General features: G+C 39.0%; 1 protein-coding gene across 3 annotated transcripts; it reads left to right on the forward strand.

Annotated features, from left to right (window-relative positions):
• The first annotated feature begins 151 nt into the window (after nt 1–151).
• SUPV3L1 (Suv3 like RNA helicase) lies at nt 152–18,822 on the forward strand. 3 transcript variants are annotated; one of them, XM_065670996.1, is made up of 15 exons: nt 152–441; nt 6,285–6,362; nt 6,648–6,755; nt 7,945–8,059; nt 8,601–8,769; nt 9,668–9,779; nt 10,064–10,141; nt 11,278–11,369; nt 12,286–12,466; nt 12,885–12,978; nt 13,678–13,897; nt 14,263–14,343; nt 15,729–15,905; nt 17,479–17,627; nt 18,008–18,822. In XM_065670996.1, exons 1-15 carry the CDS (start codon nt 195–197, stop codon nt 18,501–18,503), a joined length of 2,397 nt encoding a protein of 798 aa, XP_065527068.1. In that variant the 5' UTR covers nt 152–194; the 3' UTR covers nt 18,504–18,822. The 3 variants fall into 3 exon arrangements, with proteins under 3 accessions (XP_065527068.1, XP_065527069.1, XP_065527070.1); XM_065670997.1 differs by lacking the exons at nt 152–441; nt 6,285–6,362 and having other exon boundaries at nt 6,648–6,706; XM_065670998.1 differs by lacking the exons at nt 152–441; nt 6,285–6,362; nt 6,648–6,755; nt 7,945–8,059 and having other exon boundaries at nt 8,648–8,758.
• Nucleotides 18,823–19,319: the final 497 nt, after the last annotated feature.

Here is a 19,319-nt window from a genome sequence, read left to right on the forward strand (position 1 = left end):
CCTTTAACGCCCGCCCCAGGCGGCAGAGGGACCGAGGTGCCCTTTAGGACCCTGTAGCACCGCCGCCGGCTCCCGTTGTGCATGCTCTGCTGTTAGGGCCGCGCTGCGCATGCGCTACGTCGCGGCCGGCCCTACGTCGGTCGCAGTTCGATGACGCGAGAGCACCGCGCCGCCACCGCTGCCCTTTGCTGCCGATGAGGCGGTGCGCGTGGCCGCTGCTGCGGCTCCCCGCGCGCGCGGGGCTCGTGCTCCGTCATGGCGGGGCTGCGGCCGCCAGGCTGCGACCCGCCGCCGTTGCGTCCTCCTTTGCCTCCTCGGTCGGCGGGGACGGCAGCTCCCGGGCCCCCGACACCTCTCTCTTTGTGCCCGTGCCGTTGAAGCCTGTGGGTGACGGGGCCGAGGAGGACGTGGGCGCCGAACTCACGCGGCCCCTCGACAAGGGTGAGTGTAGAGAGGCAGCAGTGAGGCGGGGACGCAGGCCTCGTCCCTCCGGCGGGTGCTGCCGCTGTGACCCCCCTGCGGGGCTGGGTCCTAATGAGGGCTGAGAGGAACTGCCGGGCCCCGCCGGGCGTCGTCTGAGCGCTTCCCTCTCACCCCGGGCGCCTGGTGCTCCGTTCGGGTTGTTTCCTGGGGTTTTGTGTCGAGAGGCCTTGCCTTCTGGCTTCTCTGACCGGTGTAGCTGCCCGTGCCCGTGAAGATGAAAGTGGGATGAAAGCTGCCAGGTGAGGTAGTACGGCCGATAGCGAGGGTTTTACCAAGGCTCATTAGCTGTGTGCCCTGTGTGGGGAGGAAGGAAAATCCCGTTGGCCTAGAGCCTCCCCTCCTTATTTCCGCGCAGTCGGAATAAAGGTACTTGGCGTGGGGGCAGGTGCCGCTGCTAAAATGAAATCTTGTGGCATTCCAAAACGAACTGTATCTGAACTTAGAAGTCATAGTTTTCTCAAGCGTTTAGTCAGTTGTTTCATAGTTTTCTCAAGTACTGATGTAGCAGACAGAAGAGCAGTCTTTGTGAATGTGCCTAGATCAAAATTGGGCAAAGCGTCCAGTATGTCTATTACTGGCCATCAGCGTTAGAAACTTAAGTTTAACTTCCAGTTAGAATAGTGCAGATCTCTTTGTGTATTCTTGGGTTTGCGCATCTTATAGTATGAACAAGTGTGTGTTAAGTGTAGGTTTCTGTGTATCAATTAGGAAAGCTGTGTCAAGAACTATTCACTTCAGTGCCTTCTGTGTTATGAGAGCTGCTGAGTATGTTAGAAGCAGACCAGGAGTTTGAACTTCAGTCTTGAAGTAATGTCTTTCTCAGTGCTTTATGTTTCTCTTTTATCTGTCTGCTATGTATGTGTCGTGTCATTTCGCTTGACATGTTTTTTGATGTTTAAGTGGAAAGAAGAAATTCTGTGGTTGACCTTTAGATACTGTACACTTCCGTTCTTTGTTGTCTTTACATGTGATTATACCTCAAGAATCACCGAGTTGTTCCTGCTTTTCCAGCTTTATCTTTTTTTTTTTTCCAGTTATAAACCATACATCCTGTGCATTCTTCATCCATGCTCAGTCTTCTTCAAGGTTTTATTTTATCTAGCAGTGGTAGCACACTATCTTTAAAGACTTCCTACATAAAAAACAAGTTCTTGATGCTTTTGATGTTTGCTTGTTCCAAACTGAGGGTGTAAATGGGAACTTTATTCTTCCTGTGCTATCAGAACACTTAATTAGGAGAACATATTATTTATGTATAGGAAGCGTGGGAAAATGATCTTAATTTGTTCAGAGCCCTCAAGAAAAGAATACCTGGCCTTGACAGCTGAAAAATCCAGCCACGAGGAAAATTCTTGAACAGTTGTTATGCAAAAAATCTATGTTGTTTTCAGACTTGTCTTTGAGTGTTGATTTATATTAGTAATGCATTCCTTGGGTGCCTGTAAGTATGAATGGTGGCATCTTACTTGTATTTTACCTGTTGTCTTGGACTGTGTTGGATTTCTTCAAAGGTACAGCTAAGATGCCCTGGAAAAATAAGTATAAATATAATATAAATAAGACTCTGTTTGGTCTCTGCTAACTTGTTGAAAGGGAACAGATTGGCTAAAATTATTTATGTTCCTGCAGGTAAAAATTAACTACTTCGAAAAGTCTGAAGTTCTTTCATGTGAGACCAGCCAGGTGACCAGCATGGTACTTGTCTGGCTTGTTGGCCTGTAGTGCTCTTTGCTGCTGTCAGTAACTTTGTATTTTGAAACCCATCAATAATGTTAAAGAGGAAACTGAATGAGGTCTTCTTTAACAAATATCATCCATTCTTTTTTTGTGAAATAGTCTTACTCTGCTTCTCCCTCTTGGATTCTGACCGCACATGGTATTACGCATCTGGGTTTGTTTTTTTATAGTTCGAATGAAGATGCTCTGTCAGATTTTGCTGTCAAATACTGAACTAGATTCAATAAAGAAAATACTATATTTGCAGGCTTTCTGATTACAGCTTGTGGAGAAACTTTGTTACTTGCAGTGCACATAATTCTAGTGTGAATCATCTTGTTAGCTTGTACTTGCTGAAGTGAGACAGTGCTCATAGTTTTCATGCTAGTCAAACACTGTCAGTATAATAGAAGCCTTTTTGGAAAGCCTTTATAACAAACCTGTCGTTTAATGGCCTTTAGTGAAAATCTGTCATGGCTGCATCTGTTTTCTGTGACTTCATAGGAAGTGGGTCGTTATGGATGGTGATATATGCTTTCAGTTCTGGTGTATCAAGTATGTTACAGTTAGAAGGAGCTATGTTTTTGAGGGTTTTTTACAGGAATTGTGGCAGAGTATATCTTTCTGTAGCCTTCCATTGCTTTTACATTAGTAATATTTCTGATAGATTTGTGTGATGGCGATGTCTTCATTCTGAAAGGCCCAAATGCACAGTGTGATGGGAAACAATAGAATGATATAAAATTGCTGTATGATGGAATGATTTAAGATTTAAGTATGAGTTTGCTAAACCTCTTGTATGGTTACCTTATTGAATAAGCCAGTTGTTGAGTGACTAGGTAAGACAAAAGCACATTATACCAAAATATCCAAGGAGCAGTTATGTAGAATCATAGAATAGTTAGGGTTGGAAATACCCTAAGATCATCTAGTTCCAACCCCTGTGCCATGGGCAGGGACACCACACACTAAACCATGTCACCCAAAACTCTGTCCAGCCTGGCCTTGAACACCGCCAAGGATGGAGCATTCTGCTCTGCTCTTGTGAGACCTCAGTTGGAGTATTGTGTGCAGTTCTGGTGTCCTCACATAAAAAGGACATGGAACTGCTGGAACAAGTCCAGAGGAGGGCCACGAGGATGATCAGGGGACTGGAGCACCTCCTGTTTGAAGACAGGATGAGAAAGTTGGGGCTGTTCAGCCTGGAGAAGAGAAGGCTGCGTGGAGACCTCATAGCAGCCTTCCAATATCTGAAGGGGGCCTATGAGGATGCCAGAGAGGGACTCTTCATCAGGGACTGTAGTGATAGGACAAGGGGTAACGGGTTAAAACTTAAACAGGGGAAGTTTAGATTGGATATAAGGAGGAAGTTCTTTCCTGTTAGGGTGGTAAGGCACTGGAATGGGTTGCCCAGGGAGGTTGTGAATGCTCCGTCTCTGGCAGTGTCCAAGGCCAGGTTGGACAGAGCCTTGGGTGGCATGGTTTAGTGGGAGGTGTTACTGCCCATGGCAGGGGGGTTGGAGCTAGATGATCTTGAGGTCCTTTCCAACCCTAACTATTCTATGATTCACAACTCCCTTGGGCAACCAAGGAAGAAAAAAACCCCAAAAACTGTGATATTAAACCTAGAGGGTGAAAGGGAACAAGATGTCTGGTCATGCATGTAGTCTCAGAAGAAAGGGATGTAGAGAGCTCTCTATCAGTACAGAGAGAGAGAAGGATTGATACCTGACTTCATGATCTTCTGTGGGCAACTCAAATTAGGTCTAATTTGACTATGGGCCTTCTGGTATGGAGATGATCCATTATCCGTTTTGAAAGAAATATAAACAAAAATCTACTGTGTGAAAGATCAACACTTTCTGATGTGGCTTCACAGAATCCTTGATGCAGTTGTTGATTTGGGGCCCAAATGCTCAGCTGTTGTATTGAATGTCACTTCTACGGCTTTGATTGTCAGACCGGTGGACTGTGCTTACTGGTGAGGAATGTAAGCTAGGAAAGGTGAGGTATTGTTAGCAATTCATGCATCAGAACAGGAGGTGCCCAAACAAGTGGGTTATTTAGATGGACAAGGTCACTTGGGCAGGACAGTAGAATTCTAATAGTTCTAAAGGAGTTTTAAAATACAGCAGTTCAGCTGCCTCAGTGGTAGCATACAAAAATGGACTGTTGTCATCTCAGATGCAGGAAAATGACTGAAGAGTCTTCCTGCAAACAGGGCTGAAATAGCTAAACAAATCTGGTGCTTTAGAGGCTAACTGCATAATTTCTGAACTTAATCGCAGAGTTAGGTCATCTTTTTACACAGAATCTTAATAAATGCTGCTGAGAATTCAAAGTAATTGAGGACTAAGAGCTAGAATACTGTTCTAGAATGAGGAAATGGTAAAGATAGGGAAATCTTAAAACAGAGGTGAATGGTACAAAAGGTAGTGGTAGGGGCAGGACAAAGATGTGAGTATGTACCTGGATAGTTAGCTGTTGCTGTAGAAACAGTACTACATGGAGTTAGATTAAGCTAATGTGGGCATGCCTCGTTGGGCTGCAATGCCAGCTTTGTTTCATTTTGGTATACTTTATTGTTAAGAGAAGTATTTGTGCTTAGGAAGGATCATGACCTTGGATGTTGTGGGCTCTGATGGTCCCAATGTCATGTTGCCTTGTGTAGTAACAAATGTTCTAGCATTGACCTTTTCATCTTGTAAGGCCAGTAGGTTGTGAATTTATCTGTGTGGCTGATGTGTTTACTGTTATAACTTCTTATGGAATCTCTGAAGAAAATTAGCCCTGTGCTTTTAGTGCAGTGTTTTCCAATCTGTCTTTGATTTCTAGGCCCTTAAACATTTTCTGATGAGAGTATGGATGTCTTGTAGTAAATGTAAGCCTGCTGACAATCTTGTAACCTTTGTGAACATTTCAGACTGGGTGTTAATCCGTTAATAGACTACCATAACCATGTATGGGGTATGGGATATAGCCACCCCTCTCATGCTTCTGGTTTTGCTTGCAGTTTAACTGCTATATTCTTGCCACCTGATGATTTTCATTATGCAAAGCAATCTACCTATGTTCTACAGTATGGTTTTTTAGAAAGAGAAGCAATCTTTCAGTAATTTAAGTTTCATCTCATGGGAAGCAGAGATGTCATAGCAGAGATTTCAGAGTTACGAGTTAGCTGCAGAGAGCAGAGCTTAGCAGCTGTGTTCAGTGACTTGTATTGACAAACCAGGGGTGTGCTACATTATGTGTCAATCATATCATTTTATAATATAGGGTTTGTAGAGTTGAATTTTAAGAATAACAGAAGTTTATGAAAACGTGCTCATGATATTTGCTAGATTTTTGTGTATTTCTGATCTGCTATAGACAGAGAGGGGACACATTTTTACCATTGTGATTTAACTAACATTTCGATTTAATGAGCTAAATTAAAGAGTGTACATTAGTAAAAACAGTTTTGTTGCAAGTCTGAAGGTGCCTTTTAGGGGAGGGAAAAGGTTTATTAAGAACTTTATAATAAGACATTTATACAAACAAAGCTGAGTGACATAAATGAAGAAACTCTGTTTTCTTTTCCCCTCCTTTGTTTAACCTGAGAAATAGGAGGAATACTGCATCTGGTTTGCCTCATCTTTCTGGAGTGTGTCTTTGAAGCAGGGTGGAGGGAAGAAGGTATTTTGAGATATTTAGTAAAACCTGTCACCAGTAGCTTAAGTAGATTTACTTTTAACATTAAAACCTGCTGTTTCCTGATAGGTGCCAATAAAAAGCAAACGCCCCAAAACCGTACATGTTTGCTGCAGGTTTCTATCTTTTGCTTTCCTATCAAGTACCAGGGAGAGCATGTCTCAGATACTGACCTCATCTTTGTGTCAGTTCTTATCTGCTGCAGTTTAAGATTGTCCTTTCCCACAGGGGCTCAATCATTGATTGTGTTTAATTTAGGATAAATCATTTGAATCCCCTCAGCATAGCAAAGAATCCCTTTCTCCAGAGTAAGGAGACTGTGAGCCATGACCTTTGTGCCAGGAGTATGTGATTTAATTTTGAGCAAACTAAAAAAAAAGTTACTCTTTCTACAGGTGAAGTTCTAAAAAACTTAAATAAGTTCTACAAAAGAAAAGAAATCCAAAGATTAGGAGCAGAAAATGGATTAGATGGTAAGAAAATGTTCTAAGATTATTTTTTTTTTTTCAAATATGTAATCTTTTTCTATTCAGATATGGTATTAGGTAGATCTGATCTGTTATGGGCCATACAACACTGCTTGTTTAGGTTGTCTCTGTCACTTGGTTCAAACCAAGTGTTCAAACCTTTATATTTACTTTTAATATCTGATATTAAGTTGCATATTTTTAATAGAATACAGTGTTTTGGTGGGTGTTTACAAGTATGGTTTTGCGACTCCCCTCATGTTCACTTTGTTCCTTTTTTTTCTCCCCCAGCTCGCCTGTTTCACCAAGCATTTATAAGCTTTAGGAAGTATATCATGGAATCCAGTTCTGTGAGTGCTGATTTGCATATTATTCTCAATGATATATGCTGTGATGCAGGCAAGTATCTGGAGTGCTTGTAAAATTAAGTGTACATTTTTTTCTTGGTTTTGACCTGTATGCCTACCTACGTACCTGTGGATCCTTCTATTGGACTATAAAAGAGGTTAAAAATCAGTGCTTCCCCATCAGAAATATTTGTGCCCCTCTTATGGAGAGATCTATCCTTAAATCCTCTGAAGTGGAAATGAAGGAGGTGGAGGTCTTTGCTAGCAGCAGCCTGTTCTATAGCATCTTTTCTTCCCTAAATGAAAGTGCTGTTCCATTTATTCATCTCTTTAAAATCCAGATTGTCACTAGGGGGCACTTTGGGAGCTTTCTCCTGGCCAGGTAGCTTTAAGTACTTGGGAATACAGCTCTGATGTGCTCTGTTTCTGTGTAGCATTGATAGAAATGAGTGTGAGCGTAGCGTTGATAGGAGTTTAGTGCATCATGTGTTGTAATCAACAGCACTTAAGCGAGAGGTGATGCTAGCTGGTTACAGCGGAAACAGCTTTCTCCACAGTTGGAGTTGCAGTGTTTGCTGTCCTGGGAAATGTGAGGTGTCTTTTTATATTAGTTGTGCATAAAGTCTTCCACGTGATTTCCTCACTTCCGCTTCTCATTTACTTATATATGAGCACTGTTTATGTATGCCTTAAAATTTGCATACATAGAAGTGTAAAGGATTGTGGCAAGTTTTGAAGTTTTTTAGTTTGAGTTTTGCTTGTCTAAAGATAATGCTTGAAAATACTAGTTTTTAAATTCTTTAATCTTTTCACAATAAGTCTGATTGTGAAATGACTACTAATTCTCAATTAAAACCAAAACCACACAAAAACCCCCACTGCTTTTTCATGTGTGTATGTTTGACGGGAGTTTTTTAGATTGAGATAGTTCTCTGAAATTCTGTGAGAGGTGGACAGTTTAGAAGTTCTGTGGACATGTAGGCTACTACAGTGAATATACTGAATATCATTTTTTTCTTCAAACTGTTGTATTTGTAGTACATTGCTTGGTGAGTCTGTGTACTCATGTTAGTTTATCTTTCTGCCATTAGGATAATTACTGAGCACTGTAGGGAGCCAGAAGTTGAAAGAATTATCTACGTGTCTGGTGGAAGTAGTAGAATTTTTTTTTGTAAAGTTTATTATGAAGATACACACCTTCAGCCAAGCATACAACTTTCTTAAAAGGATTTGTGTTTTAGGTCACGTGGATGATCTCTTTCCGTTTTTCCTGAGGCATGCAAAGCAGGTCTTTCCAATGCTGGACTGTATGGATGATCTACGCAAGATCAGTGATTTAAGATTGCCGCCCAACTGGTCAGTGTGTTTAAGTGGTTGTGATGTTTTCTTTGTGTAACAGAATTTCATAGTCTGTGGACCTAAGCTTTTTGATGTATAATTGCACTATATTTTCAGTTCCATTTCTCTGTTTTTACAATAACTAATGTCAGAAACTCTTTATTTGTTCCAAGGTACACTGCAATCAATTAAAAGGAAAATAAGATTATATTGGCAGTTAAAGTTGCTGAGTTGTATCTGGGAGATTACATGCTGTAGCATTAAAATATTAATATACCCAAGGAAAGAGGCCACAGTAATGCGAATTATTTTGAACAGAGTGTATGAATTCCACTCTAAATCTTTGAAAGCATTGCATTGTTTAGAAGATGAATGTATGAGACTTAGTAACTTCATTATACTGTTTTGATCATTCTGAACTTGATCATTCTGCTTTCAACACACTTTAAAAAGTCTATTAATAAGTAAATTTTTAAGCTAATTTACAATTACCCCTGAATCAGTATCCAGAAAACCAGATTAAGTGTTCAACGAATCTGGTTTTTTATGTATGTTATAGGTATCCAGATGCCAGAGCTATTCAGAGAAAGATAATATTCCATGCTGGTCCTACAAACAGTGGAAAAACTTACCATGCTATCCAGAGATTTCTGTCAGCAAAATCTGGAGTATACTGCGGTCCACTAAAACTTCTGGCTCATGAGATCTTCCAAAAGAGTAATAATGCTGTCAGTATGTTATATTGCTTACCTATATCCTTATTACTGGAACAGTCCCATGAATGCATGTTTGTAAAGTATTGTAGCTGCTTAAGCTAGTCGATGAAGTAATGTGCTTGAGCGAGTGCCTTTGCTTTGCAGTAACAGCTCATGTGAACACCAGTTGTGCATTTCTGCTTTGGGTTGCAGAATGGAACATCATTTCCCCAAATGGAGCATTACTTTCCCCAAAACTGGTGGTGCAATCATCCCTATGACCTGTCTTCATTTTCCTGAGTTTAGCCAGGTTCTACTATTAGCTTTTTCAGTGTGGAAACCATGCCTTCTTTTGCCCATGACCTTTATTTTAGCTTGTAGGCAAGAAATGACCCTTGCTTAACTGCCCTCAACCTTCTGCTTCAGTGTTGAAATATATTTCACTGAACCATCTAATAAAAACTTCTACAGATTCAGATGTGTTGAGCTGAAGAGCAGTGCCCTGTATCAGGTCCCTAGAAGCAGTTTTCATTAGTACTTTTTTTTATTGTTTCCAGCATCCTTTTGAAGGCTCCTCATCAGTGTGTTTCTGGCTACACAGAATCACACCAGTTCTTAAGCATTATAGTAACACTTCACATGTTAATGCAGCATCGTGTATATGTACAGTAGTGTTCATCACGTGATCTTATAATTTCTCTTTTTCTGACAAGTCTGTGATTTAGAGCTTGCAATTCCAATTATTCATTTATCAAAGCAACATGTAGGAAAGATTGGCTTGTCCTAGGAGATGTCTGTAACAAGTACCTTGTAGAGAATGTAGATACCATGCAGTGATGTTCTTGGTTAGTAGAGTTACTGCACTTTTTTCCCATGTGTATGATTTTGTTGTATTACAGAAACTTAACATGAGTTTTCTGAATCCCTTTAGAATGTGCCATGTGACTTGGTGACAGGAGAAGAACGTGTGTATGCCAATGAAGATGCCAGACAAGCTCCTCATATTGCTTGTACCATTGAAATGTGCAGCACTAATACACCTTGTATGTATACAGAATTGTTTCAGTCATATCTGTGGTATCTTCATGTGTGCTGTTGCCTGGACTCTGAGGTCATTGAGCTATTCTTTTTTTGTTCTTATTTGAATGATTTCTTAACTCTGTTACAGCAGTTAGAACAGTGATCATCTCAGAATAGCTTTTTGGTGGTGGGGGATTAACTTGATTTGATCAACTTTTTTTAGAAAGCCTTTAAGTTCCTTCCTGTGCTGATTTGCTGTTCTAGATGCTCTACCTTGGTGCGTGATATTTTTCTTTTTTGTTTTAAGATGAAGTTGCTGTGATTGATGAAATTCAGATGATCAGAGATCCTGCCAGAGGGTGGGCTTGGACAAGAGCCCTTCTAGGTAATGTTGTTTGTGTTGACAACAAGCTAGTTTAGCGTGACTGTAAATGGCACATTAAATTCAAGCTTAGCAGTCAGAATATTCGTAAGTGTTTACAATATGGGGCGCACAATGAAAGTGAGCACTTTTTCTTATGTCTTCTCACAGCAGGATAGAGAGATACTCTGCCTCAAAGGATTTGTCTGTATGCAGCAAATTACCTGTCATGTTTTACTTAATGATTTTTTTTTTTTAAGGGTCTATTCTCTAAGTTATGCAGACGCCTCTTTTAGTTTTACTTCCTTGGGTAATATGGAGTCTTTGTGTTGTTACACTCTGTTGTCCTTTTATGTTGATTATTTTCTGAAGGTTTGCTTTTTATTGTTCAGTTAAAACAACACAATTGTTCAGAGATTTTGTTATGAAGAGATACTGTTAAATGTATGGCAATATGAAAAACATTAAATATTTTATAGTGTTAGTCTAAAGTAGTCATTTATAGAGCTTCATTGGTCTGTTAAATTCTTAGAAGAATGCTTCTTTTTATAAATGTAGAATTTTTCAAGAAGAATTTTAGAAACACATTTTTCCTCAGATTTTGAGCAAAAGTCTGGAATCTGACTTCTCCCACCTTACTTCCCTCCACTGCTCATAGTGCTAAGTTCAACAGCATGATTTGTCACACTTCCTCTACCTCCTTTTTTATTACGTTTTGGGTTCTTACTGCATTTGGAACATACTCAGAATTTTAGGAAGTCATGCAGAAAACAAAGCTCTTATGTTCTGCTGTCGTTTGGGAGTTAGTAAAACATTAGTAGTAAATAAAACATTTTCAAAGATTTGCTCCATTTGTTCAGTGGTTGAGGGTACCTCTTGTTTTGGCTGAGAGGGTGCAACAAGGTATTAGCTACTCTGATTATCATACTAACGGATTTCCAAGCAACACTTGCTGATCTGAGATCAAAAGTGGCTCTAAGCAGTGTATTGTGGGAGAGGCATTAGGTACTGATCAGGGGTGTTGAAGGAAGTGAAATGCAGTCCTCACTGACATGTTTAGCAAACAAAATGTAATTTTGGTTAACTTAAAAATCAGCTGAAGCTGCTGTGGTCTATAAATACATAACATTTTGCATTTTATTTCATTGGTTCTTGTTTAGGACTCTGTGCAGAAGAAATCCACGTTTGTGGAGAAGCTGCTGCTGTTGACTTGGTGACAGAGCTCATGTACACTACAGGGGAGGAAGTTGAAGTAAGTGTTTTAATTCTGTCAAGTTATGGGCAGAACATCAGGTTCTCCTTGCTGGAAAACCAGCAAAAATTAGGGACTTCTGGGAGTATCACTGATCACATTTATTCTTCCAGGACTTCTTGTTAAAATGTTTCTCAATTCCTGTAAGCTAAAGGAGATGTTGCAAAGTGGTTTGGTGGGTTTTATTTTTGTTTTTAATAGTGGTATAGCTTTGCATAGACAAAGTGCTTTGCTGAGTTCCCCTCAGGGAATGCTACAGCTATTCAGGGGTGTTCTTTACAGTTCTGTTCCTCCTGAAGGGCGCAGTGCTCTTAAGTTTACTGAGGTTACTGGATCTGTTGGTATTTATTCTCCATATGATAAGGAAAGCAGTTAAAAGCGCTAACACCTCCAGAACAGTGATTGAAAGATATCTGAAATCCAACTTTACTGTCATAAATGTATTTTTTTTGAAGGGGCAAGATGCCTTAGAGTATTTAAAAACATAAAATTTGGTCCTAAGTCCAGCCTATATGATTTTGTGGTGAATTAGCGGTAGCTTTACATATCTGTGTGTAGTGGAGTGTGTGAAAGAGGGCCAGTTACAGCATTCGGATGATTTGAGTGAAAACAAACTCTCATTTCTTTATAGAATTGATACATAGTCTGTACATTTCTTTTCTTGAATGGACTTTACCTGTAAAAATATACTGTTCTTCTGTGTCTTTAAAAGACCATATAGTTCTCAGTTTGGGAAGTGCTGCAAGATAGTAAGTGTATAAGGTGTATGTCACCTTCTCCCCAGTAATTATCCCTTCAGAACTGTGTGAGATCCCTCAGTGTTTCAATCAACTTTAATAGTAACAATGCTGGCTGATATTCCATAGGAAATTTTTATTTAAAAAATTATTATCTTTGACAACTCCTCTGTTTCTAGGTCCGAAACTACGAGAGACTCACTCCTCTCACTGTGCTGGATTATGCCTTAGAATCTTTAGATAACCTCCGCCCTGGAGACTGCATTGTCTGTTTCAGTAAGAATGACATTTATTCTATCAGTCGTCAGATTGAAGCCAGAGGATTAGAATGTGCTGTCATATATGGCAGTCTACCACCAGGTGAGACTTTTCGTTTTGCTTTTAAGGAAATGTTCTGCTTCTTGCTCTTTCTTAGAAAAACTTTTTAAAATGAAGCAGTACAGGTTTTCGTAGTTTTATATCTATATTGTTAGAGAAAGTAATCAACTTTCATTGACTGATGTTTTAATCTTGGGATTAGACCTTTATTATGTTCTTAATATTGATCTTCAGATAGATGTCATTAAATGAAGTCTGTCCACAGTTCTAGGAATTATTTAAATCCCCTTCCACCAACAACAGCCAAATACCAACCACATACCAATTTTTTTGTTTGGTGGTGGTTTGTTTGGTTTGGTTTGTTTTGTTTTTTTTTCTCTGAAGGCATTGGGCTTAGTAATACATAATCACTGTTTTATAAGAAGAGTTTTGTATGTGAACTGTTTTGTAATTTTTTTAGGAACAAAACTTGAACAGGCAAAGAAGTTCAATGATCCTGATGATCCATGCAAAATTTTAGTTGCTACAGATGCAATTGGAATGGGACTCAATTTGTAAGTACTTAGAACAGGTCATGGTATGGTTTTGTGGCAGATTTTTTGTATGTTATTGTTGGTTTTGGGTTATTTTGGGGTGTGCTACCTGCATTAATTCCTTCACTTATTTCTCCTCAGTCTGGCTAATTTGGCTAAATAGCTGCTATGTCTAGATAACACAGTATGTTCATTTTAATTCTCAAGTAGTGATTGATTTGATGAGGTAGAGGTAAGCTTTAATTTTAAAACTGATTCTAAAAATTAAATGGCTCACTTGGCCTACTTCTGTGGGAAAGCAGGCACTGTTAAGATCTGTTCAGTTCACTGGAGTAAGATGTGCGTAGTTGTCAGTGTCAGTCTCTTGCATTTCTGAAATATAGAGCAAGTACAGTCCAGTTTCAGATGTATTTTTGGTGCTGAAGGTGATGCAATCACATTTCTATAAACTGCTAAGGCAGATGATGATGAATGGATTGAGATGTTACTAGAATGTGGTTGATGTGTGTAGGGATTCTTCTGCAACTAACCAAATTAACCAGTAGTCTTATGCTGCCCTTTTGAATATGCTGTGTCTGTAAGTAGTATTTGTAATCCTTTAATTTATAGGGGGAGAAAAAAGCTAAAAACCAACCAAATAAAAAGGCTTTCATGCTTCTGTCATAGGTTGAAATAATTTCCAAAGAAGGAATTATCTTTGTCTTTATTCATATATTTCAGGTGTATAAGAAGAATAATTTTTAACTCTATACTAAAGCCAACTATCAATGAGAAGGGAGAAAAGGAAATAGACTCCATTACAACCTCGCAGGCTCTACAAATTGCAGGCAGAGCTGGACGTTATGGCTCATCCTTCAAACAAGGAGAAGTCACTACAATGCACCGTGATGACCTCATACAGCTGAAGGAAATTTTGAGTGAGTCTGTGCGCCCTGTGAAGGTGAGAGGCTCAGTACCTGATTTCTGCAGACAGGCGCTGAAGCTGTTTTACTGTGTTCTGATCCCAAATTATTTTTCCTTGTGTCTGTTTACAAGCTAGTTATAAAAATGAGTTGTGTCATGCCCAATGGCTTTTTTGACTTTGTCCCATTTGGAGGCTTGCAATATTTCATTTATATTGATGCTGCTCTTTTAAGAGCTAAAAGCTCAAACACATGCTCAAGTTCTACGTAAGTATGCTAAATAAACTGGACCCTAGGGTGTTTTGATTTCTTACATTTGTCTTTCTAGATTTTGTTTCTGATGCACTGACTTAAGAACAGTATTGAGAATTAATGGAATTTTATTTTTTTGTTTTCCCTTTAGGCAGCTGGTCTACATCCCACTCCTGAGCAGATAGAAATGTTTGCTTATCATCTCCCTGATGCCACTCTATCCAACTTAATTGTAAGAATGATCAAAATACTAGCTTCTGCTTTAAAAATTAAGCATTACTTTTGGTCACTGCTTTTGTTCGAACATGTACTTTGGGAACCTAACAGACAGCCTTGTGTATATCTTTTATCAGTTGGATTCTTCTCTCTACCACAGTGACTGCAAATATGTTTAGAATGCTTAACTTTTCTTTGTTAAACTTGAAAGCTGTTGAAGTGTGTAAATAGGTTCACAGATGTTGAAGAGTATGCAACAACCTTTTCATTTCATCTGTTCTGTATTTTAAGTGTAGGCTTTCTGGTCAGAGGCTGAAAATAATACAGATTGAAATGTTGATAAATTCCTGGGAAACTGGGCTGGTTATGTCAGGTTTCTGTACATCTAAGAGCCACCTGAGGTTTTTTTTAATTCTTGGTTCTGTGGACTTTATGGTGAAACAGTATCTCCTTAACTTCAAGAAAACAGATTTTTTGGATTCTACTTGATCACATTATTAGCTGAATAATAGAATTTTTGGAAGGGCCTAAACCTTTTAAAGTAGAAATTAAGGTTATGATGCTGTATTTAAAAAACAGTATCATGGTTTTTAGTACACTGAGAAATTCTTAGCAGCTTTCGTGGATTTAAACATGTATTATTGTTCTCTGCTGATGTGCTGTCAAGTAGCAAAGTGTACAGTTTCTAACCTTGAGGTAAAAGATTATACTTGGAGACTTCCTGGAAAACTTACTCTGGTAGGGTAACAGCACATCTTTAAAATTGTATGATTGAGAATTTTGGGACTAGCATAGAAATATTAAGATAAAACTTTTGTGTTGTTATTGATCTCTTAAGTATTTGGCCACAGTGCTTCTTTAAAGATCTTTTAAAAAATCTTTCAAAGATTCACGTTAGAGAAATGATTTTGGGGGTGTGTAAAATTTCCCCCTGCAACGTGCAGTTGGCATCTCCTTTTTCTCCAAACCTTGGATATGTTTCAGGTATTCTTTGAACTCTTCTGTTGCAATGCTATATTTATCTTGTGATTTCTTTCTTCCTAAGATATTGCTGGCATTGGGCTAAAAATACCTCAATTATTGAATTTTGTGCTGTAAAATTAGCTTTTTGGGTCGTGCTAAGTGACAAGCCTGTAACAAGTTCTAAACACTTCCAGAACACTGTATTTGTTACTTAGGAGATGGCTTGAAAATGCTTAAATAAAGCACAGTGCATTCTGTCTTCTCTGATCCTGTGTTAGAGAATTTAACAAAAGTCCTGTTAAGAGCAGAAGGAACTCCCTGTCCCCTTTTTTATTACCATGATCAAATTTGGTATTTTTAAGTGTTCTTTCAGTATAACTAGAATTTAACAACTCTCTCCTGTGATAACATCCTCTTCATTTGGTTATATTTTCACAGGATATTTTTGTGAGTCTCTCACAAGTCGATGGGCTTTACTTCGTCTGCAATATTGATGACTTTAAATTTCTAGCAGATATGATTCAGCACATTCCACTAAATTTGCGATCACGATATGTCTTCTGCACTGCACCCTTGAATAGAAAAGAGCCTTTTGTGTGTACCACATTGTTGAAGGTCAGTTACTTATTTTCTCAAAAAAAAGTGGTATTTATATTGGAGCAAGCAGGTTTTGGGGCTCTGAGACTGTGTCTAGCTGCAATATTGATTACAGATATTGTCATTAGACCATTTGAGAGCATTCTTGAAGTGCTCACAAGTAGTGATATAAAATAGCTGGAGATAATTTTTTTCAGTTGCATTCTTCACCATTGTTATTGGCCAAAGCTTTTAACTTCCGAGAACTGATTTTCATTTTGTGATATAAATTAAAGTTTGGATGGCTTTTCTGCTGTTTGCCTCAGAGAATCCTACTGCTTGCCTTGCAGGTGATCTATGAACTGGGCGGGATCAGAATTGTGTGACGTAGCTACTTGTGCACCATTAAGCTTTGCACTGTATCGTATCTAAAAGTAGTCCTTAAAAACCAAGATGCTGCTGCTTCAAGGTGTTAGCTTGTCAACAGAAGAATGTGGTGTTAAGTGTGATTTCTGATGTTAGAATACAGTTACACAGAATTAAACCCCCAGAAAATACAGAGCTTAAGTTGCTCTCAGAATTACTTCATTTCACCTTTCAGGCCTGGATGAACTGTTTTCCACTGTGCCCCTGGTGTGATTGTTTTGAGGAATTTGTAGTCAGCTGCTGTCAGTTTTTCCAGATTAATAGTTTTGTTTGGGTCTGTAACTTTGTTAGTGTCGCCTTTGTCCTCTTTAGAGACTGCATTAAACATTTTTGTTAAAATAGTGAAAAAATGAAACTGATGTGGTGCCCTAGTGTCACAGATATTAGACCCATGCTTTTCAGAAATGGCTGAAAATGTTCTTTAAAAATTGAGTGATTTAAAGAGTTGTGGAAAAAAAAGTTCCTTATCAAGATAATTTTGAGCATTCAGATCCCAGGTAATGAAGGTACAGAGGGGCATAATGTGATGTCTGAGGGAGGCAGGCTGTTGTGAATGCCTGTGTGAATTTAAGCCCCATTCCTTGGCAAAAAAAAAAAACCCACCTTTCTGGCATAAGCCAGTGAGGTAGCAGCTATTCCAAGTCATCAACACTGCTGAAAATTATAAATATAGATCTTATTTGTCTTGTTTATCTCTTTGTAAAAGAGCTGAGATGTCTAGATTTCAGAAGGGTTGATTTCTAGTGCAGATTAATTGGTTTGAATTATGAATAGTGTGTTTCCTAAGTCAGGGAACACATTTAACATTTTCTCAGTCTTGGAGATTCTGAAATGAGATAATTAACGCAACAGGAGCAGGAGAATTAAAAAACCTAAAAGGTCTATCTGCTTCACTAGATGAAATCATGTATCTTAAGTGTTATGCTTTTCTGAATAGCTCTATACATTTGTTGCTTAACTATGGGCATGGCCCATGGACAGACTGTGTTAATGAGGCCCTGGGAAGGAAGAGGTGACTCCTGTGTTGAGTAATTAAGTAAAAGAATGCGTGGCATTTGGACTGTGTAAAACAAAGGAGGTATTTTCTGGAGCATTCTATGTACACAGACTCAAGGGAATTTAACTCATTTGGGATTACTTCCTTCATGACTAACTGAGGACTTCACTAAATCTGCTTGTTTTTCAGTTTGCAAGGCAGTTCAGTAGAAATGAGCCTCTGACATTTGACTGGCTCTGTCAGCACACCAAATGGCCATTAGCTGCTCCGAAGAACATCAAAGAGCTTGTACACCTTGAGGCTGTTCATGATGTTTTTGACCTCTATCTGTGGTTAAGGTATTGGTTTTGTGCTTGAAAATTATCTTTATTTTTTCCTAATACTTACGACTACAATCCTAGAAAAACAGTGTCTTCGAGTCTGTGTGTATGTGCTGCATTGTGGCCTTCTTTGACCCTTTAGAGGATCTTGACAAATGCAAATGTAGCTCTGTTGTGGGAGCAGGTCATGGGTTCTGCAGACAATAGTTTGTGACTGACAGAAAGTTAGAAACAAAGTGATCCTGGACTAGAGCATCTGAAATGCCACTTAAAATACAGTGGCCTTCCCATGCAACATGTAATAATTAGATTTATTTTTTTTTACCGTTCATAGTATGTATCTCATTTTTGTCCCAGTCTGCAGTCCTTGAATCCTGTGTTATTTTGCTTCTCTTCAGTTACCGTTTCATGGATATGTTTCCTGATGCTGTCCTTGTGAGGGATATACAGAAAAAACTGGATGACATTATACAAGTTGGTGTCAGCAACATCACAAAGCTGATCCGAGCTTCACAATCTGCAGCTGCTCCTGGCACAGCGGAAGTTGTGTCAGAAGACTTTCCTCTTTCAAGGACAAAGAGGGATACCAGGGCGGTTTCAGACCGTCATAGTGCAAGATCCACAGAAGCACTCTCTATTGCAGTGGACGTGCCAGGAGAAAGAAGAGCAAAGAACTTGAAAGCCTATCGGTCTTCAACAAGGCAGGAGGAGCTGAAAAGCTATGGACGTGGATCTCTTGCCAACAGATTGCTGCGTGAAGGACTTCTAACACAAGAAATGCTCAGACAGCTGGAGAGTGAGTGGCAGGATCAGCACAGGAATGGTAGATATGGCATTGGTTCAAAAAGAGATGATCAGAATAGTTCAAACGAAATGGAGAAAGAGAAAAAATAGAACCATGTCCTAATTCTGTTTAGGTTTTATTAATAAAATAAACTACTATTTTAATATCTTCTTTGGCATTTCATGTTTACACTGCTGCAGGTCCTTTATGTTTTTGTTTGTCCTGTGACCAGATACGTGAAGCAGTCAGAGAAATGGACTCTTAAAAGCTCAGAGGCCATATGTTTGCATTTAGCAGTCAACTGTACACTTTTTCAATCATGGAATTCAGCAAAAGTGTGTGATCTGCTGCTGTGTGAAAATTTGAACTTGATGTCTTCTTGCAAGATATCCTCGCATCGTTAATAAATGTCACCTATTTCACTAGTAATGAATTAGCTACTCATTCCGTCCCTTCCCAAAGGGCAGAGTTTAACAGATAACGAACAAGTAATGAACAACACAGCAGGAAATTGGTTCATAATGGTGATAGGAGTCATGTGCCTCTAACCTTTGTGTATGTGAAAATGCGGAAGCATTTGTGTTAATGCATTGGAGAATGATAAAATTCTGGCCACAGGAATTTTTGAGTAAATTCCAGTTCTGTCATCTGAGGGGTGATTACTGAAACAAAGTAAAATCTGTCCTTGCTCTTTAAATTGTATTCTTTCTTCTAGGAAGAGTTCATCACGGTGATTCAGACAAAGTTTTGAGGGAGAAAGAAGAGAAAAAAAAATTGGATTATGATTTTTTGGGAGGAAGGAGAAGATGTTAGAAACATAGGTATAATTTTAGTTACTTTTGAGAAATTCGAATGTCTGTTTCTCCTTGACTTTTCTAGTTCTTTTTAAGACAAATTATTTTCAGTGGCATTTCATAATTGTTGTA

Source organism: Lathamus discolor, chromosome 3 (genome assembly GCF_037157495.1).
Source record: "Lathamus discolor isolate bLatDis1 chromosome 3, bLatDis1.hap1, whole genome shotgun sequence".
Classification (NCBI taxonomy): Eukaryota; Metazoa; Chordata; class Aves; order Psittaciformes; family Psittacidae; genus Lathamus; species Lathamus discolor.